Source organism: Camelus ferus, chromosome 6 (genome assembly GCF_009834535.1).
Source record: "Camelus ferus isolate YT-003-E chromosome 6, BCGSAC_Cfer_1.0, whole genome shotgun sequence".
In the NCBI taxonomy this organism is placed as follows: domain Eukaryota; kingdom Metazoa; phylum Chordata; class Mammalia; order Artiodactyla; family Camelidae; genus Camelus; species Camelus ferus.
Window position 1 is genome coordinate 69,835,756 of NC_045701.1, and position 27,063 is coordinate 69,862,818.

Sequence of the window (27,063 nt, forward strand, 5' to 3'; positions counted from 1 at the left end):
AAACAGAAGGGCCCTCAAGGTCAATGGCTCAGGGACAACTGGCAATTGTGAAGTGGGGAAACGCAAGTGAAGTGAAGAACCCTGGGCAGAAGGTTCCAGCACAGTGGAGAGTGCTGCTCCCTCCCCTCAGGCTCTCAAGTATAAGTCAGAGAGCCAATTAAAAAGATCACCTTGTGATGGAGAAGAAAGAGAAAGAGGGAAGGTTTCAAGTTTTTTAAAAAAAGTTTATCTTTTCTTTTTCAAAAAGTTATAAAATTTAAACAATCGATTAAAGTTAAAAACCTACGGTTGCAAAACTGAACTGATCTAAAAGATTTCTGGGTCTCTTGACTCCAAGTCCAATACTGTCTCCATTTTGACCCTTCATTTCTTGTAGCTCCCATACTTTCAGGTTTTTCTTTAGTGTAATCAGCATTTCAAGTGTGCAAAGCTCTGGCTGAAGCAGCAGGAGGAGCCCTGGCAGGACTGTGTCCCACGAAGGTTGCATGTGGGCTGAGCCCACTGCTGCCAGAGCTCCCCACACAGGACCCATGATGCAAACCTGGGCCTCATTCCTCACCCCATCAGCCCTCCTGGTCTCTCCTGGGGACTCAACCTCCAAGAGCTTGGCTCTCCTTCTGGTGGCCAGCCACATCCTTGGCTTCATTCCATTTTGATTCTGGTCAGCTCCCACCTTCCTTCTCCACAGAGTTTCAGAACCAAGGAGTGAAACTACAAGAGACCATCACCACACAGAAATCAGGCTGCCCGGGCTGTGACAATAGGAGGTCAAAGATCCCTGCCCTCTCTCCCACCCCCATTCCCTGTTTTGAGGGGCTTCTGGCCTTGGCCAGGCCTAGCCTTTGGGTTCTTCCTCCTCCTGAAGCCATCCCATGGGCACGGGTACCTTCTCAAGGCTGCGCCGATGCCCCACGCTGACAAATGTCATGCCCAGCTGCTGGCCGACGCGGTAGAGCTCGCTCTCCACCTCCTCAGTCAGGGCACTGGTGGCTTCATCAAGCACTGAGGGCAGAACCCAGTGGGAAGAGATGGGAGTCCTGTTCCAGACCCACCTCTGCTTCTCCCCAACCCACAGCCACCTCCAGTTGGGACCTGGGGGGGGTGCTGAAAGCTGCTCTGGCTTACAGGAGCCCTGCCTTAGGGAAAGCATGGGCCAAAGGCACGGAGGATAAGGCTTTGTCTGGGAAGCCTTCAGCCAGTGGCAGGACAAAATCCCTCAGCTTTCTAGAGATAAGCACCAACCACTGCCTAGGATCACTCAAGCCAGGGAATCCTAGTTCCCCCAAGGATGTCAGTTCTTGGAAAAGTCCACACCTGCCACCCTCTGCCAGGCATAGTTGGGAGGAATGGCCACTCACGGATGGCAGAGCCTGAGGAACATAAAATCAGAAGCCCTCTCAAGGCTGGCTCCAGCTGCTGCACTGGCTTAAGAATCAGCAGTTTAACATTTATCTGAGGATGCCAAGCACCGCTGCCTCGTGGGCAGAGCCCTGCCGTCCACTCCTGCATGGACAGAGATGCCCAGCCATGCACAGGTATGCTCTCCTCCCCGTACAAATGCCTCCCCAGGTATACACACGCTGCTACACCAGTGAGCACGCACAGTACCTGGCTGGAACATGCACCTACAGGGTGAACCTCACCTGCATACTTTGGCTGCAGGTAGAAGAGCCGGGCAAAGGAGAGCCTCTGCATCTCTCCCGGGGACAGAACATCATACCTGAGGAAAGGGAGCGAGAGGCCTTCTGGAGGAAGGAGGATATAGCTTGGCTTTTGCACACAATAGGTCTGGGCAGGAAGAGGGTCTCACTGCAGACAGGCTGCCCCAGGATGGACGTCACTCCCCTTTCCACCACAGCCCTGCTGCCCACACAAGGCAAGGCCAAAACTCTGCACCCAAGGACAAGAACCATGCCCCTGATGGACAAGCAAACCCTGGAATTTGGTGTCAGGAGGCATTCTGTCCCTTGACTGGGCCCTTGGAACCCACCGTCTTTGGGGAAGCTGGCTCTAGAGCACCCCGACCTCCTTCTTACCAGTTCCAATCAACCTGCTGGTCCAGACCCTCTGTCCTGGCCACCAAGGTGGACTGTAACACATCCAGAGGGAACAATGTCCGTGAAAGGGTCCATCCTCCATCCGTTTTCTGCCATCCTGAGGCACCTCCTCAGTCCCACCACGCACACCCAAGACAGATCTACCCCCGGTGGTGTACACAGTGGGGGCTGGGGGAGCAATCTGCCCCAAGCAGAGAGGAGCAGTCCATTGATTACACTGTTAAGATTTGCTGGAATGTGGTGACAATAAAAAGCAGGCTAACATAGTTTTATTATTGTTTTAAAATTTGCTAGATAGTGGACACTGCTTGTTACCTGTACCTGGCCGATAGCTTCCACTGCTACTTTACACGCCCACTCCCCCACCCCAGGTTCATACTTCCAGGCCTGGGCCAGGGACAGTAGAGCTGGCTCTGTGGCCCAGCACCTGCGGTCTGTGCTACCAGGTGAGCTTGGACCTTAGGGTCCCTGCCCTCACTTACCAGGCCTGCCAACTCCAAGAACCTCATGATCCTTTCATCATCTGTAGAACCTACAAAACACAGAAACCTTCTTCAAGAAGTCAGCTCCTCTGGGTAGCCACAATAAATGGGGCATATCATAGCAGAAGGGCAGGGGTGGGGGCCCCAGAATGTGGGCCAAGGCTCTGAAGTGACAGGTTACGGCATTAATAAACAAGACAAAGGTCAGGTGAAGGAAGTAATCCCTTCCTTTCCTCCAATGGGGGGGGGGTCCTCTCTCTTCTAGGAGGGGAAGACAGAACAAGATGAGGTCAGCGTACAGACCCCAAAATAGAAAACAAAGGAGGAGAAGGAGATCCAACCTGAAACCAGCAGCCTGGCTGGGGCCCCTCCCAAAAGGCACAGGTGAGGCCACAGTCAAGCAGAGAAGGGACAATGGGACAGGAGGATATGCTCCGAGGAGGCCCAGCTCACCTGAATCCGGGTAGATCTCCTTCAAGGGATATATCACCTGATAAAACAAAAATCACACGGACCTAGGACAAGGGCCAAGGAGAGGTGGGGCTGCACACCCTCCCTCAGAAACAGTCCCAGGAACTGTCCGAGGAGAGTAAGCAGCACCCTGGCTGAGGGTCTGGTGGGAGAGGCTGGGCTGGCAGACAGCAGGGCAGAGCCCCCAGGACCCAAGCTGGTGCTCAGCAAACGTGTGTGATATTTGGCTTTTGGCCCCCAAAGGTTAACCTGCCCCCAAGAGTTGCTCTGAGTACATGGCCTGATCCATAGATATGAAGAAAACGTCCTTAGAGCCAGGGAGTTCCTGGGCACGCGCCAATTTATACCCTGCCTGCTGTCCCACGACTCTCTAGGCCGAGACCTAGCATACCACCAGGAGTCCCAGTGGGGTGGGAGGAGTGGGCCCTGGGCTGACCTGTTCTCGAAGGGTCCCGTCAGTGAAGAAGGGCTTTTGTGGCAGGAACAGCACCCCATGTGGTCCAAAGTCTGTCAGTATCTGCACTGAGCCTGCCGAACTCAGAGAAAACTCTATTTTGAGATCTCCAAGAAAAGGTAACTGCCCCTTAACTCCCTTTCCCCACCAAAAAAGGCTTGATTCTTACACACATACCCTCATAGGACAAGGCTGGCTCAGAGGCAGGGAAGGCTGGTTCTCACCTCGTGTGCTTGCCCAGAGGCCGCCCAGAACCCGGAGCAAAGAGGTCTTGCCCGTGCCTGTGTTGCCGGTGATAAGCAGGCTCTGCCCCTCGGAGATTTTCAGGCTCAGATCCTTGATTAAGGGTTTGTTAGACGAGGGGGCGGAGATGCAGACCCGCTCAAGGAGAAAAGCAGTGTCTGTTGGCTCTGCTTCTGGCCATCCTGGGCCTCTGGGGTCAGAGAAGGGAGAAGTGGAGAAGATGGTAGGGTCAGTATTGCTGGCGGTGGTGTGGGGGGTGTCCTTCTCCTTGGGGGGGCACCACCTCTGGACTGGGGGGTTGCTATGGGCTGAACTATGGCCTCAAAATCATATGTTAAAGTTCCAACCCCTAGTACCTTAGAATGGAACTGCATTTGGAGAGTCTTTAGAGGCAATTACATCAAAATGAGGCCCTTGGGGGTAGGGCCCAAATCCAGTATGACTGGTGTCCTTTTAAGAAGAGGGAGAGACACCAGGGGTGCACAAGCACAGAGAAAAGGCCACGTAAGGTCACCGTGAGAAGACAGCCATCTACAAGCCAAGGAGTAAGGCCTCAGGAGAAACCAACCCTGCTGACACCTTGATCCTGGACTTCCAGCCTCCAGAACTGTGGGAAAATAAACCTCTGTTCTTTAAGCTACCCAGTCTGTGGTGCTTTGTTATGGCAGCCTTAGCCAATGGAGATGGAGTTGGACACCTGTTCTGTGGCAGGCTGGGCAAAGTCCTGCCCATGACTGATCTTAATCAGCCTTAACAGCCACGAACCACAGCTAGTATCCTCACTTGGCGGGTGAGGAAACTGAGTGAGGAGGCTAAGTAACTTGCTCAAGGGTACAGAGCTGCGTCTGTTGAATTCTAACGCTGGTGGGTTTTCATGGCATCAGTGTGATTCCTGGTAAAAATGGGAGTGGAAATACTTAATACTTCTTGGAGTGTCTGGCTTTCCATAGATGCCCATCTGCCCCACAGAACAGCAACTCTGGATTCCTACAGTCCTCATAACCCCACCCCACCCCCACTTCCGGGCTCACAGTACATGAAGCTTTAATTGTGAATAGGGGCAACAGTTAAGGCATTAGCTCCTAAGAAGAGAGTTGAGTGTAGGCCCTGAAATTCAGCCTGTTTGCATTTTTGAAAGCTTACTCTGTGGCCACCATCCAAACACTTTACACAAATGATTTCTGACCTTCACAACAACCTTTAGAGGAAGGTTTCATTAATGCCTCCTTAATAGGGATGAAGAAACTCGGACACAGAACAGTTAATTTACCCAAAACAAGGAGGACAGGAAACAATTCCTTGATGCACAGAAAGGTCAGAAACATCACAGAACCTGCAAAATATACAAATAAAGATACCTCTGGGTCTGAGTGAGGCATGGGGGACAAAGAGCAGACACGCCCCAGGGAAAGGGGCAGGCGGCAGGGCTCAGGGGGAGGAGGAGGGAGCAAAGGCAGAGGAGGGATACTATTCTGATTCTTGTTTTATCTCAGGCCCAGGCAGTGTGTGTGCTTTGCTTCCATCAACTGGGGGTTGGCGTAAATTAACACAGATGCCAGAACAACAACACTGACTGTGAACGTTTACAATGTACCTGGCACAAGACAGAGATTTCTTTCATTTACTCTGTACAACTCTGCTGCCCAGCTAGGAAAGGGCCAGGCTCCTGGGTGAACCCAGGTCGGGCGTTTCCACAGCCTGAAATCTCAACCACTGCACTGAACGGCCAGCCCAGCGCTCACCTGTCCAAGTTCCACTCACTCTCATCCAGGATCTCATCATCCTTCGATTTCAGGGACATGTCCAGCAGGGTCTCCTGAAGCTCCCCGATCCTGGGCAAGAAGTGAAACCTGAGGAGGGTCTGGGGGCCCAGGTGAAGGTGTTACACCTTTTTCTCTCTCATGCCCACTAGTGTATGGTGACTTTTTCTGCTCCTTTTTCACTCAGCTACTTCTCCCAGTAGCACATGCTCTGCTCAGGACCTGAGGGGTCAGATGCAGCCTCACCTGTGTGTGTAACCAGCCACGTCGGAGAGTGTGGTTGAGAGGTCGATGAGCCGGGTGAAGCAGTTGGTGAGGTACAGGCACACAAAGGCATTCTGGACAGGACGGAGGGCAGTGAGTGCAGGGCTTGACTCTGAGACCCTGGCACGTGGGTTCCCAGGAGGGGTTCTCACCTTGCTGACCAGGCTGCTGAGCTCCGTGGGGCTCAGGTCTCCATAGACGCCACTAAAAATGGGGATTGCGATCACGACGTAACTCAGGATGCCGCCCAGATAGTCAAACATGTTGATGCCGACTGGGGAAGACAGAGAGACCCAGGATAGGAGACCCCGGAACCATTTAAGTGCTCTGAGGGGAATGGGAAGCCAAGCAGGGTCAAGCTGTTCCCTAGATCCTCACTCACCTGAGGTTGCCTCACGGCAAAGGCAAACTGATCAGCACAGAGAGGAGAGGGAGGTGTAGGGAGGGAAGTAGACTGTCCCCACCCTGTGGGTCCTGCCTCCCAGGGCTCCCTCCACCTACTGTACAGCCAGAGCTCCTTGGATATCAGCTCCCTCTGGGTCTGAAGGAGTCTCTGCAGCCTGCGGTCTGTCCTCATGTGCTCCACGTGCCCAGCTCTGATGAGAAAGGCTGGGGTGTCCATGGGGCCTGGAGAGCCTCAGCCCGGCTAGGGGGCCCCCGTGCCTCCTCATGCTCCTGTAGAGACCAAGCCCACCCAAGTGATCTTCCCCTCAGACCCTTTTGGCACTAGCAGCCAGTCATTGCTTCAACCATTCAACATGGTATTGTCTGTGGAAAGAACAGGAATTCTAGACTGAGCAGATCTGGCTCAAATCCTGGCTCTGGCCAGTTACTAGCACTGACAGGTTACTTAAGCCTCTGAGTCTCAGTTTGCTCATCTATAAAATGGAGCTTACAATACCTACATAATAGGTTAGAGTGCGAATTCCTGAATTCAAGGTGCCAGGCACATGAGGGGCTCCCGGTAAATAATAGCTGATATTATTAAACAAATATACACGGAGCAGTCACTAGGTGGCAGGCTCGGTGCTGGTCAGCCAGTGAGACAGGCGGATAAAACAGTCCCTGTCCTTCAGGAGCAACCAGTTCAAGGGTCAGGCAGATGCACTGCATTCTTTCCCTGGAATGCGGAAGGCATTACGCAAGCAGTGTCTTCAGGGCTATGGAAGCAAACAAGCTTGACCCCAGGGGAGGCTGGGAAAGCACCCAGAGAAGGTGACTTGGAACTTCAAGATGGGCAGAAATTCTCCAGGTAAAAAAGATGGGGGGAGGACAGGAAACATTTCAGATTTTGCATCAAAAAGGACAGCAAGGCTGCAGAAGAACAAACTCAGGGCCCCAGGAACCAACCTGTTTTCTCCAGAGGCCAGAGTTTCATGAGCCAAGGCTGCAGAATCTAAGAACAACTTAGCACACCCTTCTCTACCTGCCCCACAGAACCAATCCTTCTCAAAGATTCCTGGTATTCTTGGTGCCTCCAAGTGGTGGCAGCTGCAAACCGCAGTGGAGAGGGACAGAAGAGCAAAGTCCCAGGGCTATTAGATCCAGGTCATCCAAGGAGTAACTGCCACTCCTTAAACACAAACCCCTGGGCCCGTCCAAACACTGAGTCCAGAGTCCTTACAAGAGGCAGAGCCCAGGGACCTGCCCTGGCCCGGAGTGGGGAAGGAATGGGATTTCACAACACTGCTGTCAGGAGATCCCTATGCTCCACTTGGAGTGTCTGTAGGGAGCAGGTCTCCCGATCTGAGAGGCTCCATCCCCTCCCATGCTACAGAGACAAAGGATCAGCCTTGGACATTAGGTACTCGCAGAAAGTCATTTTAGAGACAGAAAAGCAGAGGCAGAAGCAATGCTTTACAGTCATTAGCAAGATTCAATCATTTCACTCTCACAACAAATTTAGGCCCAATGCTAGGCCACTAAAAAGGAACGACCGTTTCAGAAGCAAAGCCATGGACCTCAGGACAAGGCAGACACGGACAGTGAGAGATAATGCGGAGAGGGTCACAGCCAAGTGTGAGGAGGCTGGCCCCCGGGCTCAGTGATGGTAGGAGGCTAGTACAATTCATCTTTCCTTCTCCGCCAGCTCCACAACCAGCTCTGACAAGGCAGAACGGGAACTATCCCCACTAGACTCACCTGAAAAAGGCAGCAGGCTCAGCATTCACTCGGATCTGCATGTGCTTGAACCTGGGCAGACCACAAGGAAATGTGTGCTGACAATAGGCAGGACTGGTCCCTCTCCTTTCAGAGTCCTGATCAAGACCTCCATGCAAAGAGGGGCCTGGCTCCACCTAGAAACTGTGGCTGCCTCAGCTCAACCCTACCCTGGACTGTCACATGGTAGGAGATTCCAGGCCAGGGTCGGGTGGTGGGAACCCTGCAGACAGGGCACCCCTCGCCCTCTCCAAAGAGGACAGGTACATGCCTACCATAGCACCTCCTCCTCCCAGGGCCAGGTCTGAAGGAGGGGGCCAAGAAGTGCAGAGTAAGGACTGGATCCACTGGCTGACCTGAATCAGGGTGGCTGGGACAGAAGCAAGTGAGAAGGCCAAGGGATAATGATCATGATGGCCAACCAGACACCGTTCTCAGTGCTTCTCACAAAGCACTGTATAATCTCATAAATCCTCCACTGTATAATCTCATAAATCTTCAGTGTATAATCTTATAAATCCTCACAATTCTCTCCCTTGGTAACAGTACCATCCCCATTTCTGAGATGGGAAAACTGATATTTAGAGAAGCTAAAGACCTCGCCCAAGAGCATGTGACTAGTGCCTGGTATAACTGGAATATGAACTTAGACAGTCTTTCTCCTGGTCCCTTAACCACTGTGCACAGCCCAGAAACTTCAAGCAAGGGAGACACACCTGAAATCCCCTTCCAGCTTCTCTTGCTGCATCAGCTTCGCCACAATGGGACCCATCAACATTTTGTTCATCATGGTTCCCAGGATGAAATACCCGAAGATGCTCACAGGACCAAGCCAGCCTGTGCTGAAAGGCAGAGAGGAGAGTGTGGGAAGCTACATATTCCCGCAGGCCTCAGCCCTGACTCCAGCCTCCTTTTGTGCAGCCGTTGTCCTATCTCAGACCCCTGGGGGACCTCTGGTACCTTGTCTAAGCTGTCAGGGGGCCTCGAATCCCTGTGACTTTGACACAACACAGGATCAAAGGGAGGGCAGGGGCTCAAGCATGCCGGGTAGACTTCTTGGGGTACAGGTGGGAAGGAGGGAAGACTAGCCTCTGTTTTTTTTGGGGGGGTGGGTAATTAGGTTTATTTATTTATTTATTTTAATGGAGGTACTGGGGATTGAACCCAGGACCTAGTGCATGCTAAGCACGCACTCTACCACTGAGCTATACCCTCCCCCTCATCTAAGACTATCCTCTCTTAGACCCTGACCTAGGAGAGCTGACTCCCACCCAATGTGTGAGGGACTTTGCAGAACTGCCAGGCAGGGGAGGAGAAGGGACTCTGGCAAGAGAAGCATCACCTTTGGAAGCACTGATAGGTGTAGTAGATGAGGGTGAAGGGGGAGATGATCAGCTTGCTGGCCATGCTGCTGAGCTGCCGGCAGAACCGTTCCACGTCCTGGCTGATGCGCTGGTCCCTGGAGGCAACGACACAGTGACTGGACCCAGGGAGCTGGGCTCAAGGGTTGAGAAAGATAAGACAGTTCCATGTTACCTTGTTTTCAGACCTTGCCTTTCAGTGTTGCCAGCAACGACCCCATGAGAAGATGGGACCCAGACAAAGGCTGGTTTTCTAGAGGCAGTGAAACCTTTAGCATCTTCAAACAGGGTTCTGGAGAGTTGCTTCTTATAGTGCTTCAGTTTACCCCTCAGAAAAAGTGGCAACTGAAAGGTTCAGCACCCAAGGGTCCTGAGCCAGTTGAGCAGAGCCAAAGAAAGACCTGAGTCTCTGAATGATCAGGAAAGCTATCCCATTTATCTCCCTCCTCCAGTCTCTCTCTTCCAATCCTGAGCCTGCCCCCATTTCAGCTATTAGGCTGTGGAAGCTCTGTGCAGGTTAAGCCAGAGAAGAGGCCTAGAAGTTAAGAAGCAGCAGAGTCTCCCAAGAATCTATGCTTCAAAACTCAGCTTGAGCTGAGGAAAGGTTACCTCAGGCAACAAAGTGCTTGGGAGGGTGGGGAGTGAGAGTGAAGAGAGACTCCATACATCCTATCACACCACCAGGGCCACAATGACTCCAATTCCCAGAGAGATGTGACCTTGGGCAAGTTACTTGCATTCTCTGGGCCTCAGTCTCCTCACCTGCAAGATAGCAATGGCTAACTTACATCAGCCCCCTTGCTATGTGCCAGGCACTGTATGTGTGCATTACAGGCACACGGACGTGAATTGTACCATTTCATCCTCATTACATCCTTTGAGACAGGAACTATTATTATCCTCATTTTACAGAAAGGGAACCTGGGGCTTAATGAGCTGAGATGACAGAATGGGGATTGGAATCTCAGAGTGAGTCCTAGAGAGCAGTAATTTTTTACTGCTGAAAACCAGAAACCTGGTTTTCTAGCTTTTTCTACCAAAGACACTTCCTTCAGACGGTGCCTTTGCTGGAAGCCCAGGATATGAAATGGACAAAAGGGAGCTACTCTTGGCTTCTTCTTCTTAGTTCCCTGTCCTCAGACCTGCAGCCCCTCCAGGGTCCTCTGCAGAACACCCTCCCACCCCTGCCCATGGCTCTGGGCAGCAACATTTGTAGGTAACTGTAGATGATCTCATGGGGTCTGCCACGGCGACTCTCCAGGACTGAGCCAGTTGGAAGAACCATGCAGAGGGTAGCAAGGACCGAGAGGGGGCGCCTACGGGTTATCGATGTTGTCCTGCAGCACGTTGAGGGTGTAGTACACGCGGCCCCGGAAGTAGAGGCGGTGGAGGTGCTCCGTGAGGCCCTTCCTCCAGCTCACATACAGCAGGTTGCAGGTGAACTGGTCAAAACTCTTCAGCTGTGCAGTGGGGGAGGCAAGGGGAAGGGAGAGATGCAAGTCTTCCTGTGAGTCTCAGAGCCAAGCTCAGGCTGGCGGAAAGCCTGTTGACCGGGTCCCAGCCCACTCGACTGTGTACTCAGCACTTAGGCCTGCTAAAGCATGAAGCCATGGGATTCCTCATTCACTCATGTGTTCATTCCTTCTCCAAACACTGAAAAGCTTACCAAAAGCAAGGCCCTCTAGCTGCCCCCCATACATTGTACTCTTACTCTGAGAGCAGATGAGCTTCTGGAGATTAGAGGACAACATCTTCTTCTTTATTTTATTTTATTTTATTAACATTTTTTATTGAGTTATAGTCATTTTACAATGTTGTGTCAAATAGGGGACAATATCTTCTATTCCACTTAAGGTCTTACTTTTCTGTCCCCTAAAACTTGGAATAGGGTTCTATATACACAGGTGCTTACTGACCAAAGACCCATCAAAAGTTGTCAAAATGTGATGAGATGTGGCTTCCTCAAGAAAACAGGTAGTGCAGCCTGACAGAGAACATTAGGCTGAGTCCTAGCAGAGCCCTGACTCTCACCATTCCATTTATGGAACATCTATATGCTAAGCACACAGGAAATAACAAGGAGCTCACAGTCTAGCAAGGAAACAATCACAAGGGTGTAAGGAATGTCAGAGCAGAGGTAAACTCAAAGTATTAGTATTTGAAGGGAGAGAGTTTGGTGGAGGAAATATGAAAGAGAAAGTTGAAGAGGACTTGAAGGAGATGACAGTGGAGGAAACATGAAAAGTGAGCAGATGTAAAGCAAGTGAACAAGGGGTGGGGAAACGAGGCCATTATGCAAGAAAGCAACAGGTGCAAAGGCTGGGAGATGTGACATGTGCCAGGGTCAGTCACAGCTTCGGCCACCCCCAACCCGGGACAGCAGTAGCTCTGGCTGCTGAGCCCAATTTTTCTGAGCTCTCTGAAGCAAGGGTTCTGTGAATGGAAGGGACAATGATCAATGATCGTTTCCACTAATGCTGAATTAAATCAGAACCCTGTGGTCTAGCCCTAAGAGCTTAAAATACTTGGGGAATTGGTCTCATGTGGGCCATCAGCAAGATCAATGCCCTGCCTAGAATTCTGACCCCACGTTCCCAGAAAAGGGAGGGAATATACACCCACAGCTTGGTTCCTGCTTCCTGGTGGCCAAGCCCCACTGGGCATTCCACCCATTCTAGGCTGGAGACGAACAGAGACACAGGCAGAAGCCCTTACCATGGACTCGAGGACGATGAGCATGACAGCCAGGAATGTCAGGGTCTTAAACCCATCCAAGTCTTTGTTTCCTAGGACCCCAAAGTACTGACTGGGAATCAAGCCAACCTGGTAGATCACCAGTTGTTCTGGGGGGAGGGAGAGGAGTCAGGAATCAGTGATGAGGGGTGATAAAAGACAACTGGGGGCGTGCTCTTGAGTCCTTGCCCTCTCAATACCCCACAAAGGACAAGGACCCCACATCAGGGCTGCCCTCCCCCCATTAGCCTCGTTCAACCACTCACCCAGTAGGGCCACACACAAAAGGGTCAGGAATATCAAGGAATTCTGTGATGACCAAGAGGGAAACAACACTTTCTGTATCTGCAGGAACCGCTGGAGAAATTGCAGGTCTAACCTGGGCCTGAAGAAGAGAAGCAGGAGAAGCAGAGACAAGCCTAAGAAAACAACTGAGTCTTAGAGAGCAGTTACCTACCAAGTTCATCTGCGTTGTTCTGTGGGGGAAGTCCAGGCCATGCAGAAAGAATGGTTTACAAAAAGTGAAGATGATAGGCTAAAAACCCAAAGCTCCATTGTAGGTTGTGAAAGAAGACTTAAATAGAGCTTGCACGACGATGTCAGTGTAACACACCACTTAAAACTAGGAGTTCTCTGAGTAACTTTATATGGAAATATAAAGGTCCATGAATGGCTTAGGGCAATTGTGAGAAACAGTAAAGAAGAAGGAAGACCTAAATCATCAAGTTATTAAGACATATCCTATTACAGGGCTGGAGTAATAACAATGTGTGGTATTAATACATGAACAAAAAGATGAATGAAACAGAGAGACCAAAACCAAAAAAATCACCTATGTTTACAGGCACATAATAGAGGAAAACTCAAATAGTTTATAGAGGTAGATGTAATAGATAGATACAATAGATATGATGGAGGTTATATCACAAGAATGGACATATTAAACACATATTATGTGCCAACACCACATACTGTGTGCCCAGTAGGTCTACACATGTTCTACATGTATTAATTGATTTACTCACTGCAACCTTAAAAGATGGAGACTATATCCTACTTTACAGATGAGGAACTGAGGCTAAGGAAGTTGCCCTGTCAGCCATCTGGTAAGTGGCAGCCTTAGGGTTTGAACGCAGGCAGCCTGGCTCCGAGAATCTGTGCTCTTAACAACAGTACATGGCTTCTCTAATTTTTAATTATTAATGAAGTTATTATTAATTGAAAATGGTGGAGGAAAATTTAGGTCACTACTTCAAACTATTTACAAAAATAAACTCTAAAAACTTCAAATGGACTAAAAATCTAAGTGTGAAAAGTAACACTAGTTAGTTAGTAAAATGTAGAATATCTTGAGGGAAATAGAGGTTTTTCACAATTATAAGACCCTAAACCAGAAACTAAAAAGGGAGAAAACAAATACATTTAACGTAGAATTAAATATTTTTGTTCAACACATTGCCACAGATTAAGTTAAAAGATGTGGAGAAGGTATTTTTAGAGTGGAAAACAAGGCAATACAATCTAGAGCATAAAGGAATTCCTGCAAGTCTGGAAGACAGGAAATCCACAGAAAAGGATAAAAATAGACAGTTCAGAAAAGAGGAAACACAAATGCTTAACACATGAAAATTAACACAATGGGATACCACCTTACACTCATTAGATTGATAAATATTAGAAAACCAAACAATACCAAGTGTTGGAAGGGGATAAGGTGGGTGAAACAGGAAACTTTATGCAATCTGTTGGGAAGTCGAGTGTGACCATTCCAGAGAAACAATTTAGTAGAATTAAATGTGCCCGAGCATCCTACCCTCGGGTGGACAAGCCAAAGTAAATCACACATATCCACAAAAGAGACAAGTGGTTAAAAACTGGAAGCAATCTAGGTGTCCTTCACTAGGGGAATGTGTAAGTAAAACGGGGTCTAATGCACTTAGGTAGCACCATGCAGCACTCAGAAGTGAAAACCAGATTACTATGGCAAGGATAATCTCAAAAACACAATATTGAGTAAAAAGGTTTTGTTTTGTTTTGTTTTGTTTTAAATGACAGCGTATTATCATTTATACGAATTCAAAACCACTGTATATTTTTTATGGTAACATATACGCAAACTTCTGTGGGTGACTGAGAAGGGGAGTGAAATGGATTGAGAATAAGGAACGAAAGTAGGAAGATAAAATAAAACACAAGAGGGGCCTTGCACTGGCCCACAGTGGGCCAAGCACTGAGGATGTCCCTCTCGATTCCGTGCACTTGAGATTCTTTAAAAAACAAAACAAAGAAAAAAGCCAGATCCGAGGGACAGGACCTCACACCCAGAGAGCAGGGGCCGGCGGCCTCGAGTCTAAGGGGAGGTGGGGCCCCTTCGGGAGCTCGTCTTTCGCCGGGGCCGGGCTCTTGAGGCGGCGCGGACAAGGGCGGAAGGCAGCTGAATCCCTTCCCCACACGGCCCCGAGTAGGACGCCCCGAGGCCCGGCCCTCCTCCCCAGCCGCCCCGCTCACCTGGCGCCAGCCCCAGGAGCGGGCCTCCGGACCGCCATGACCCGGGACATCCGACAGACGCGGGAGCCCAGCAGCCCGGGGTCCGCTCCGGGTAGAGTCCGAAGGGCTCGCAGCCAGCCGAAGAGGGGCGGAGCCCCGGCCGCCGGCTACCACAGAGACAGACGGATAGAGAGGAAGGCCCCGGGCGACGCAGCCGCTCCCAGAAGCCACCGACTTCTGTAAAAAATCGAGTGCAGTCTGTCGACCCGGCACCTAGAGCGCCCCTTCTGGGTCTGGGAGGTTTCACCTTTGACGAGACGTAGCTGAGAATGTGACTGCTGTATTTCATGACAAGTGTTTTAAACTCTCAATATCCATGTTTCACACGTTCTCCCAAGGAAGCCAGAGTGATCTTTTAACAACATAAATCAGGCTTCCGACTGCAGTTAGAATAAAATCCAAACGTTTCCATGGCACGAATGACCCGGCCCTCTCCACTGGGTCTTCATTGAATGGCCACTTTATTTTGGGCTCAGGGTCTTTGCCTGGATCGCTCTTCTCCCTAACTTAGAGCTTTCCATGGCTGACTCACTCTCATCATTAGATCAAATGTCAGCTGCTCATCCTACCTAGAATATGCTGTCCTTGCCCCATCATTCACTATTGCTTTACACCTTTATTTTCTTCATAATATTTATCACTGTCTGAAATCATCTTGTTTCTTTGCTTGTTGTATGTCTTCCTCTATAAGAATAAATTTCATTGAGCAGGACTATGTCTTGCTCATCGCTGTGTTCTCAGTATCTCAAACATTGCTAGTACGTAGTAAGTGCTTACTAAATATTTGTTAAATGAATGAAATGCCTATCATCTGGCTGATTACAAGCAGCATGATCTCACAGCATGATTCTCTAAGTTTGAATCTGGATGTACCTTCCCACCTTCTTTCAATCCTTGTTAAGTGTCGACTATGTTCTAAACGTGCAACAAGATACATACATCACCTGTCTTCATGGAGTTGACAGTCTAGCTGGGAAGGCCAACCAGTTGACAATTACAGTTGTCTTTATGAAGTGCTATGATAAAGGTACCATAAAGCAGGGTTTCTCAACCTTGGCACTATTAACTTTTGGGGCCTGATAATTCTTTCTTGGGGGAATGGAGAGACTGTCCTGTGTATTGCAGGATGCTGAGCAGTATCCCTGGCTGCTGCCCACTAGATTCCTGCAGCCCTACCCCAGACCCTGTTGTGCCAACCAGAAATGTCTCCAGACATTGCCAGATGTCCCTTGTGGGGTTGGGCTGGGGAGGAGCAAAATTCCAGCCTTGCCCCACTCCCACCCTCACCCATCACCGAAAACCAATGTCCCGGAGCCACAGAGAGGGCCATCCAACTCAGAATGGGGAAAAAAGGAGTCCAGATTTTGTGGAAGAGGAGATAACGGAGTGATTCTTAAACATGGCAAGAGTTTAACTTATTCCCAGGTATGATTTCCTAAGTATGTCTTTGTTACTTTGCAAATCAAACAAATAAATATGTCAGGATACAATTTCTGAAAAATTAATATGGCAATCAAGTATCAAGGCAAGCAACCTCAGCTTGCTAGGGCAATCCAGGTTCGCAGCTCTTTTACTCTCGCAGCTCTTTTACTCTCAAAAGTGTCCTACTTTGGTGTTTGGTGACATTACTTTTCAGGGCCCCTTAACACTGTATATTACTTTAAACTTTAAAAAGTATCACTCCAATATTAAACTGGACTTGAAGTATAATTTCAGCTGTAAAAATAGAGATGCAAATATCTGTACAGGAAAAACTATAATGAAATATAACAAAATGCTGTATATATCATATCATTCATCAATACTTCAGTTTATATTTCTAAATTATCTTTTAGTTAATTTCCAATACTTCAATCCTGAAGCGGGGCTTATGGGAAACCTAATGAAACACTTAATATTTAAAAAAATAATTTCTTAATATCAAATATCCTGTGTTTAAATTTCCAGTTGTAACTGTGATATTTCCTTTTTTTTTTTTACATTTTTTAAAAAAATCAGGATCCAAATAAGATCCATGCATTGTAGTCAATTGATACGTATTTTGAAATCTTATGGTTACCAGGAAAAGGGAGTGGGAAGGGATAAATTTGGGAGTTTGAGATTTACAAATGTTAGCCACTATATATAAAAACAGATTTAAAAAAAAGCTTTTTCTGTATAGCACAGGGAACTATGTTCAATATCTTGTAATAACCTTTAATGAAAAAGAATTTGAAAATGAATACATGTATGTATATGTGTGACTGGGACGTTGTACTGTACACCAGAAATTGACACATTGTAACTGACTGTACTTCAATTAAAAAAAAATACATATTTTGAGACTCTTAATCTATAGTTTCATCCTCCATCACCTTAGACTAACTGCTATAATCTCTCTCCTATCTTGCAAAAACCTCCTCACTGATTCCCCCACTTGAATTCTTGCTACTGTTCTAATCCAGTTCCTACACAACAGTCAAGGGAGTCTGCAAAAATCAGATCAATGGCTCGCTTAAAACCCTTCAGTTATACGAAAGGCTCTGACTTCACCGACTACGCCAACCTTTGTGGGGGCTGGGAAGCAACCTTGTTCCCCTCTACTCTTTTATTTATTTCTACTTTTCCTTTTGTCCCTCCCCCTCAAATCCTCTCCTGATCACCTTCTCTGAAGGACTCTATTAGTCCTTCCCAAAGCCCCCAATCTTTAATCCTTATGGCACTTATCAAAGCTTGTTATTATATTTTCATTTTGTGTGTTAACTTCATTAGTGCCTCTCCCTCCACAGCTCCAAAAGGGCAGGGACTAAGTCCATTGTGTTCACCACTGCTGTGTCCCTGTTGTTCAGAAACACTTAGAAAGGGCACAATAAATGTTTGTTGAACCTGCTTTACCACGATGGAGAGGTTGTCAAACAAAGCACAATTCTTTCCCATTCTGATACAATGCTGTATGGATAAGCTGGCATTTGTTCATTTCTTGGCTGGGAATTGCATCACAAGCCTCAACAGAACAAGGAGAAATGTTAAGAAAATAAAAATTCAACTTGATGAGCCAGACAATCCCTGACCTCACGAAACACACAGGCCACTCTCTCTGCCCATACTGTTTACTACTAGGACTGAAATTCCCCCTTTCCAGCTACCAGACTTGGGGCTACTTCCTTGTTCTCATACACAGACAAAGGGAGAACAAATTGGTTAAAAAAAAAAGGAAAGTAATTTAGTAGTAACTATCAAGCTTTAGATGACACAGTAGTTTCACTTCCAGGAGTTCTCTTATAAATGTATTTCCCCAAAAGCACAGAGGATTAATCACGAGGATGTTTCTGCAGTGTGGTAGGTAACAGCAAAACCCTAGAAACAAACAACCAGAGTTCCTATCAAAGGAGCAGTGGGTAAAAAAGTACGACACAATCACTTTATGGAATACAGTTTGCAGCCCTTACTAAGAATGAGGGAAGCTACATTGCTGTGGTGGTCCGGAGCATGGACCTCAGAGCCAGATTGCATGGATTCAAATCCCTGCTCTACCACCTAGTATCTGTGTGACCTGGGGCAAGTTGCCTGTTTCCTTCTCTGTAAAGTGGAGTAATATCACTCCTACCTCAGAGAGCTGTGGGGAAGTATCTAAATAGCACCTGGCAATGATCAGAGCTAAATGCTGTATTACATAGTTAATAGTTGCCAATGCTGCATGGTTTTGTTCATTTTTAATTAATTAGTTTAATTGAAAATTTAAAAACACACATCCTCAAAAAATTGACAAAGGATGATAGGGCATATAATGGAAAATACTACTTCTGTCTCCCACTGCAGATGCAACTATGGTTCACGGTTTCTTAGGAATCTTTACAGAAATGTTGAATGTATATGCAAACGTATATGTGTGATTATTTTTCACACACATGCACCCCTATTTTTTCCTTTTAAGTACTGTCTTGAAGCTTGCTTTTTAGATTTTATAATATATCTTGGAAGTGCTTCCGTGTCATACAGACCTACCTCATTTTTTCCCACTGCATAGTATTCTACTGTATAGAAGAATCATTTATCCAAGTCCTTGTTGCTGGATATTTTAGTGGTTTAAAATCTCTTGCTATTACACTGAATGTTACAATGAATATCCTTGGATATAGCAAAAATATGATTAAGTTTAAAAGAAGGCATAATCTATATTTTGTTTAGAAAAAAAGCATGTTTGTGTGCATGAGTATACACTCATTTAAAATGATTGGAATCTGTAGGAATTACGAATGCAAGAAATGGAGATAGCAAAAGACAATTTGAACAAAAGAGTCATGTTTGAAGTGGGTTGTTTTTTTCTTTTTTAAATGTGACCTGCACAGTACAATCTTCCCAGAGGTTGTCTCTCAATACAGAAGCAATCGCCTCATCTTCTGGTCTCCCAGCTCCTAGTTCACACCTCAGTAACAGACAGAGTTGTTCCTTCCTGTCTCCCCTGCTAGCCTGCCTCCCCTGCTAGCCTGTCTAGTCATCCTCGCCTCCTGTAATACTCAGCCCAGCGCCTGGCATGTAGAAGGTGTTAATTAAACACTTCCGGAATGACTCAAGCTACTCCTCTGACCCTGGTTACCCTGTATATAAAATAAGGACGGTACAGTGGACCCACAGCTCACACCATCATGAGAAATTACTGAACAATGTGAATGTTCTTGAAAAAGATGAAATGGTGTGATACTCAAGAATACTTAAGAATAACCACTTAATCTGAAATTTATCTTTTGGGCTGCAGTGTAGTTGGTTCAAAGGCCAGTGGCAGCTTCCCCATGAGACTAGCCTGTTAAATGTGTTTCCAGACAAAAGGAAGATGGAGCAGGAGGGATAAAGTTGGTAGCTGAGCAGAGCCCTGTTGTCAAGTCTTTTAGATCTGAAACATCTGGGCTTGTTCCCATTCTAGAAGTAAATCATTTTGGAAAGATTTGCTCCCTGAGCTGCATCTCTGTTAAAAAGTTGAAGCCTTCATATTAGAAATCACCCAAGGACTCTCTGAGCATAGGGTAATCTTAGAGGAGTGAGGAGCTGAGGCTGTTGAGAATGGTGATTCATTCAACAGTCAATGAAAGTGTACTGAGCCGCTCTCTGTGTGTGCCTGGCATTGTTCTGGATGCTGGAGATACAGCAGTTTCAAAGCAAAGTCCCTGCCTTCAAGATCTTAAGCAGATACATCTAATAAACCAAAAAATTATATTAAATTATAAGTCAGAGTGCTAAAAAAACTATAGAGGGTGTTGAGTCCTGTGGGACATTCACTCTGAGATGTTCAGCACCTTGATATTGACAGAGAAATGCTCTTGGATCACATCTGTGGAAGGGAGGGGCAGGAAGCAGGACTGGGCAGAGGGAGAAATCAAGCTGAGACGCAGGTCCAGTGACAGCCTCAGCTGACTCCATGGGGAGCTCCAGAATGGGAACGGCCCATCTGAGTTGCCTCCTTTCTGCTTGGCCCCACTCCATTCTTGGATGTGAGCTACCTAGGGAAGGTCGTGGCCTTGGGCAAGTCCCCTCTGTGGCTGAGGCAATATTTGAAGGGACTGGCAGTTGAAGGCCGTCTGCTGACTGCACTCCCAGCAGCTGGGGCGACAAGTCTTTCCTCCAGGAAGGAGCTCTGGGCTGCACATCTCCATGTCTGTCACACAGGGTGTGGGTTGAGAGAGGGATCGGGGCAGCAGTGCTCCTTGAGATGGAGTGGTCAAGCAAGGCCTCTCTGAGCAGCAACCCTGAGTGAAGTGAGGAAAGATCATTCTAAACGAAGGGAACCGCAAATGCAGATGCCCTGAGAAGGGAATGCTCTTGACATATTCAAGGAACAGCGAAGAAGTCAGCAGCCTGGAGTGCAATGAGCAAGGGGAGAGTGGCTGGAAATGATGAGGGCTAGATCGTGCGGAGTCTCATAAACCTGTCATAAGGACTTTGGATTTTATGTTCGGTGTTATAAGAAGCCACTGGAAGGTTGAAAACAGAAGAGTGACAAGATTTGGTTTATTATTTAAAAGGATCACTCTGCTTGCTGTCGTATGGAGAAGGGGGCGCTGGAATGGATGGAGGGAAACCAGTTAGGAGGCAAGTCTGGTATTTCAGGTAAGAGGTAATACTTGTTGGGATTACGGAGTGAAAGCTGCAGGAGAAGAGTTTTTCAACCAGGGTGATTTTGCCCCACCCTCTCCACCCCCCACCACCCAGGCCAGGGATATTTGGCAATATTTGGAGACATTTTTGGTTGTCACAACCAGGAGATGCTACTGGCACCTACTGGGGGCAGGAGGGTATAGCTCAAGTGGTAGAGCACATGCTTAGCATGCATAAAGTTCAACCTCCAGTACCTCCAGTTTAAAAATAATTAAATAAATAAACCTAACTACCTCCAAGGCCCTCTCACCCCTACCTCAAAAAAAAAACAAACAAAAAAAAAAAAAACAAAAAAAAAACCAACAAAAAACAACAAACTACTGGCATCTACTGGGTAGAGGCCAGGGATTTTGGTAAGCATTCTACAATAATGCACAGGACAGCTCCTCCAACAAAGAATTACCTGCTCCAAAACATCCAAAGTGCCAAAGCTGAGAAATCTTGCTTCAGAGAAAGTAAGAAGTATTGAATTTGGGATGTATTTTGAAAGTAGAGCCAACAGGGTTTGAGTTTGGATGTGAGGAATGAGAGAAAGAAAGAGAATCAAGAGTACTTCTAAGGCTTTTGGTCTCAGCAACTGAGTAAATGATGTGAGCATTTACTGAGATGGGGACTCTGGAGAAGAACAGATTCTGGGTGGGGAGCAGGTGGTGGGCCAAGAGTTTGTTCATGGACAGGTTAAATCTGAGATGCCCGTTGGATACACAATGGTGATGTTACTTAGGCAATTGGCTGTTTGAGTCTGGAGCTCAGGGGAGATGTCTGAGTTTGAGCTGCAAGTGTGAGGATCATCAGAAGGAAAGTGGGATTTTAAATCAGTAGATTTTGAGATCAAGGAGTGACTATAGATAGACAGAAGAGGTCAGAGGACTGAGCCCTGAGGGAATCCAACATCTAGTAGTAGAACCCGGAGAGGAGGAGGGAGAGCCAGCAAAGGAGATGGAAAGGAGCAGCAGGAAGGTAGAAGGAGAACCAGGTGAGTGTGGTGTCCTGGAAGCCAAGGAAAGCAAGCACTTCAAGAAGCATGGCCAGGTCAGCTGAGTCGAATACTGCTGAGGGGCTGCAGGTGAGACAGAATTGCCTGCTGGGATTGTATCATGGAGCCCATCAGTAACCTTAAAAAGAGTGGGCTCCTTGGAGTGGATTCAGAAGGTAAGAAAGCAGAAGTGGAGGTTATAGGTAACTCTTTCAAAGAGTTGCGCCATAAAAGAGGAATGGATAATAGGCCAGTAGTTAGAGACATGGGGTCAAAGAAAGATACTACAACACATTCGTAGGCTGACGGGATGTAGAAGCAGCAAATTGTCGATGTTAATCTCCATTGTATACTTCCTGCAGCTCAGGAGCTGCATTAGGCATTTAATATGGATTATTTAATTTAACCTGCGCACCAAACCAATGAAGTAGATAATACTGTTTTCCCCACTTCACAGAAGTCAAAACTGAGGCATGGAAATGATCGGTTGGTTACATGGCCATGGTCGGATGGCTAGTGTGTTGGGGGCGAACGACTTGAATGTTACCAGGTTGTCTGGCTCTTGAGTCCATGTTCTCACTTTCTTCTTCATCTGAATTCATCTCTTATTGCAAATTGTAACCGCTGGCTAAAGTTTATATCTATTATCATCTGTTCCCCCCCTTCAGAGGAAAAATATTGACCTTTCAATATTCAGCTGAAGCTAATCTCCTAGGATTTGTGTCTGAGTGCCCCCACCCTGAGCCCCTCTGCTTCTGGAAGCCTCTACCACAGCCCACCAACCTATCACCCACCTAAACGTGTATGTTTATGGAGCTCCTCAAGGGCAGGGGCTGTGCCTAATTTGCCTAATTCATCTTTCTTTCCCTGGCTGGCAGGACAAGCCCTCCTATAATAAATATTTGTCAAGGAGTTGAATGGATGGATGATTGAATGAATGTGAAGACTTCCTAGGAATATTGGAAGCATAAGACACCTGAATATGGGCATCTAAATTTACAAGCTGGATACATACAGAAGTGCTCTAAAACTTCCGAGTGCAAAGGAATCCCTGAGGAGCACGGGTTTGATGGTGAGGATGCTTGTTAAGAAGGCTCCACATCCACACTTGTCAGTGTGTCAAGATGGAGTCCAGGAGTTAGTACCGGAGGGTTCTTCTTTTTCCAGAGAATTCCATATTCTTACTCCTGGAAGGCCAGAGAATCAGGAAACTTGGATTCCAGTCCGCATTTCCCGTCACCATCTGGATGGAGTTGCCAGACAAAATATTGCATGCAATGTTTGAGATATGCTATACTAAAAAATTATTCACTACTTATATGAAATCCAAATTCAGCTGAGCTCCTGTATGTTTATGTACTCAATCTGGCAAACTTCCAACTGGTGACCTTGGCCAAGCTTCATGATAACCCCTTGAGCTTCAGTCTCTGTATCTATAAAACAGAGAAATTTGAGCTTTCCTTATTGTCATGAAGATTATTTATAAGTTCTTTGAGTAGAGTATTTAACATAGCACATGGCATGTGGTAAGTGCCCAAGAAATGAGCTAGTTGGCCTCACAACATTTATTTTCATTTCCTTCTCTTCTAGAGCATTAAAATATAATCTATCAAATTAGACTTACACACAACTTTTCAGAAATGCATCAGTTAAGTGATCAGTTAATGTGAGTTTGGGAAGCTGGCTGGGTTGTTGAGGTATGGAGAGTTCAAGACTCAGTTCTGGGCCCCAGTGAAGGTTAATAGAGGACATCCAGATTCTCATTTAGCCGCTAATTTCTCAGTCAGATCTTGGAGTTTCCCCATTATCAGTGCACCAGTAAAAGAAAGGTGTGATCCTTCCAGAAACCAGTAGAGGGGGAGTGTGTGCATTCTGGGACGGAACTGGGGATACAGCAGGAGGAGTCAAACAGCACAAGCTGCAGGTTTTCACATTCATTTGGAGGACAATGGAGGGTCTGGGAGAGCGCTGGGGAGGGTGCTGGCCCAGGGGAGAGTCAGTGAGGCCCCCAGACCAGTAAATCAGCCTACAGAGGACCAGTCCCTAAGGGCAGAGATGGACATACACTGTGTAGAACGAAAAAGAGACTGTACGTTGAAAGACATCAAAAAGCCAAAAGCAGGTGACAGACCCAGAGGAAAAAACTGCAGATTGTATAACAAAGAATTCCAGAATATATAGAGGACACCCACTGTCATTAATCCAAAGACAAGAAAAAAAAAGAAAAAGAAAAAGAAAAATGGATAACAGATACAAACAGACAATTCACATAAGAAATACAAACGGCCAATAAACATGAAAAAGATAAATCTTCTTAGCAACAGGGACAAACAAATTGAAACAATATTGCAGGGAGTTTCTGCCTTATTTTCCTAGGGTGCTTAAGGGGAATAACCTAATACTCATTGAGTACCTATTCTGTGCCAGGCATTGTGCTAAACATCACGTTGTGCTAAACATTCCTAAACATCAACTCAGCGTTTAATCTGTACAGAAAGGTTGAGAAGTAGAAACAAACAGTATTGCTATTTTACTGATAGAAAACTGCAGCTCTGAAAGGTTAGTAACTTGCCTGGAATTCACTCAGCTGGGAAGGGCAGAGCAGGGTTCCGACCCAGGTTTGCGTGGTTCCAAGTCCTTCCTCTCCCCACCCTGTTTTTCCTAGGACTCCAGCTGGACGAACTTCTAATGCTTGAATACAGTGCTTTGGAGAAGGCCCTGGAAGCTATGAACCCCAAGCAGCCAAAGAGGAACGGAAAAGCAAAAATAAACAAAAACCTCAGAAAATCCAACAGCCTTGGGAGTAGGCCTGGGGAAGCAGAGTGGAAAGCGGGGATTTGGGGGACTGATGAGATGGGAGTTCAGAAGGCCAGCTGGGGGAGCGGGGAACCAGTTCGCGGCCGCAGTCCTAAGCAGGATGGAGTCTGGCTGGCCCGAACGTTCACAGCCTTAGAGGCTGGAACCCAAGGAATCTGTTTTTCGTCCACTGCATGCTGAGTTGTAAATTCTCATTTCTAAACCTTCCAGGCCGGAGTCCGCGACTCCCTCCCCCATTCTCGCACCTGCTGGCAGCGGGGGCGCCAATGAATGGACAAGTTCCATGAATTCTTGCCCCTTCCCCCACCTTTTACATAGCCAAGCCCTGGGACAAAAGGCGCCCGAGGTCTGGGGCTCCTTCCTCGGGCTCCTGCCAGCTCCGGGGAGTGCGAGACAGCTGGAGCCACTCCACACCGCACCATTTACATTTTTTACAGTCTCCCTCCCACCCCCTCCCCTCTCCCTCAGGGCCATGGCCAGGGCCACAGGTCTGCTAGGCCACAGAGTTCCCTGGAGGTTGAGGGTAGATGGCCATGAAACACACAGCCAGGGCAGCAGGAATATGGATGGGGCTTCATGCTGGGTCCACATCCTAGAATCCTGTCCTTTTGTTCAGGACAATTTTATCCCACCCACCTAACAGCAGCAACCGGAATTTGCTTCCCCGTTCCTTGTAATTCTGATTCTGGGCTCCACATGGTGACTTCCCTGTAGGATATTGGTCCCTATCTTTCTAGGGTGGCTCTCTAATCCACTGATAAATGCAGCTACTTTTTATTGAACACCTACTGTGTACCAGAGACAGTGCAAAATGCCCTTGCAGCTTCTGTCCCCTCAGTTAATTCTCACAACCACCCAAGCTGAAATAAGTGTGGACCCTATTTTCCAGATGAGGAAAGAGGTTCAGAGAGGAAAGGCTCACCCCAGGCCTCCACACAGTCAGCCAAACAGCTGTCAGCAGCAGTGCCAGGATGTGAGTCCCTCACTTTGACTGAGTCTGAGGACCAACTGGACAACTCCTTCCTCAAAGTCTCTTGCACAATTCCTCAGTCCCTGCTGTTTACCTGTTTACATTTTCCACATTTTGTCTGAAACAGTAGTTCAGTAGGGCAGGCCAGGAAAAGGGACAGTCATTCCTCACTTCTGTGAAAAGCTTGTTTAAGATTGAGGCTTGGCTCGGATTTGCTGCTCCTTGACCCTCCTCCATCTCTTGGCAGGCCCTGCCCATGTGGACTGAGCTAAGCTTCAGACAAAATGGGTGCTGGTTGATTCTAACTGGCATGTTTCACCTCTTCTGATAGCCCCCGCCAAAGCGCCTCCAACTTCCTAGGTGATAGGCCAGCACATCAAAAGGCACCCTGCAGGGAGGGGAATGGAAACTCTGTACCCTGGCTGCCTCCTGCCTTAGAGAGAAAAGCCAAACTACAGCCATGGAGGCTCTCATGGTTCCGGTCAGGCCAGCCAGTCCTAGACCTCAAAGAACCCAGTGATCCTGTCCTTTGAAGGGACTCAGAAGCTACTTCATCCACAGTGATTCCGTGGACATACCCAGAAAATGACAACACAAAGTGCTTTTTTCATTCATTTACCAAAACACAAAAATATATAAGTATATAAATACCCATCTACATATTATGTTCTTTATGCAATTCCACTTTGTGAATCTTATAGAAATGTTTGCACAATATGTGCAAATATGTCTCCTGCATGTTGTTTGTAATAGTGGAAACTGGAAACAACCTAAATGTCCAATTGCAAGGGGCTGATTAAATACATTATTATACATTGCTACAATAAAATATTCTGTTGCTGCTGTTAAAGGTGTCAGTTAATTTTATATGTACCAGCAAAGAACATGACCCATGACACATTGTTGGATGAAGAGAAGTAGAACAGAATATAAATGGCATTCTATTTTTGTTTAAAAAATTATTTATTATGGTAGAAGGTAAATAGATAATTTTTTAACCTGAGTATTTAAGGCAGTGGGTCTCACCTTAACTGCACATTGGAATACCTGGGAATTAAAGACATCCAGAAGCCCAGGCCCACTCCAGACCAATTATATCACGATCTCTTGGGGTGGGAGGCAGGCATTTTTTTTTTTTAACCTCCCCAGGTGATTCCAATGAGCAGCCGATGTAGGAAACACTACCTTAAAGAACCAGAAGGAAGGAAATGTTGACTCAGAAAGGAAAATGAAATTGTAACCTCTTTATGTGAAATCTAAATAGACTTTATTGGCCCTGCTCTTTCTGGGGAAAACAAAGAGGCTGGGTTGCCTGGAATTATCACTAGCCTTCTATAAGCACTGAATTAGTTGAGTATAACCCTGAGCAATACCAAACTTCCTGACTATACTTGACCACATGACTTCAGGAGATGAAGTCTTCAAGAGTAAATGAGAGGTTAGGAGCCTGTATTGCTGTGCTTTCTGAGGGACATGGGCCACCACCTCATTAGTAGGCGGGGAACACGACTGAAGCACTTTGCACTGTTCCTGACAGTAGAGGTGCTTAATACGTGGTAGCTTTATTTTCAGAAATGGAAAGAGCTCAGAGATGATCTTAGTGCCTGCTGAGTTCCAGATGTATATACATTGTATCCTG

General features: G+C 47.2%; 1 protein-coding gene across 6 annotated transcripts; it reads right to left on the minus strand.

Moving 5' to 3' along the window:
* Positions 1-203: 203 nt before the first annotated feature.
* ABCD4 (ATP binding cassette subfamily D member 4) lies at positions 204-14,693 on the minus strand. Of its 6 annotated transcripts, none has more exons than XM_032482357.1 (20): positions 14,494-14,684; positions 12,252-12,370; positions 11,968-12,095; positions 10,573-10,712; positions 9,234-9,350; positions 8,608-8,733; positions 7,874-7,924; positions 6,233-6,406; positions 5,884-5,935; positions 5,714-5,805; positions 5,450-5,539; positions 4,978-5,040; positions 3,689-3,897; positions 3,447-3,538; positions 2,993-3,029; positions 2,540-2,589; positions 2,037-2,089; positions 1,644-1,720; positions 887-1,002; positions 204-711 (listed from the first exon to the last, which is right to left on the minus strand). In XM_032482357.1, the coding sequence occupies exons 1-20, from the start codon at positions 14,541-14,543 to the stop codon at positions 643-645; spliced, it is 1,905 nt and encodes a 634-aa protein (XP_032338248.1). In that variant the 5' UTR covers positions 14,544-14,684; the 3' UTR covers positions 204-642. The 6 variants fall into 6 exon arrangements, 5 of the variants coding, with proteins under 5 accessions (XP_032338248.1, XP_032338249.1, XP_032338251.1 ...); XM_032482358.1 differs by having other exon boundaries at positions 5,884-6,005; positions 6,233-6,327; positions 14,494-14,679; XM_032482360.1 differs by lacking the exon at positions 4,978-5,040 and having other exon boundaries at positions 14,494-14,685.
* Between the last annotated feature and the right edge of the window lie 12,370 nt (positions 14,694-27,063).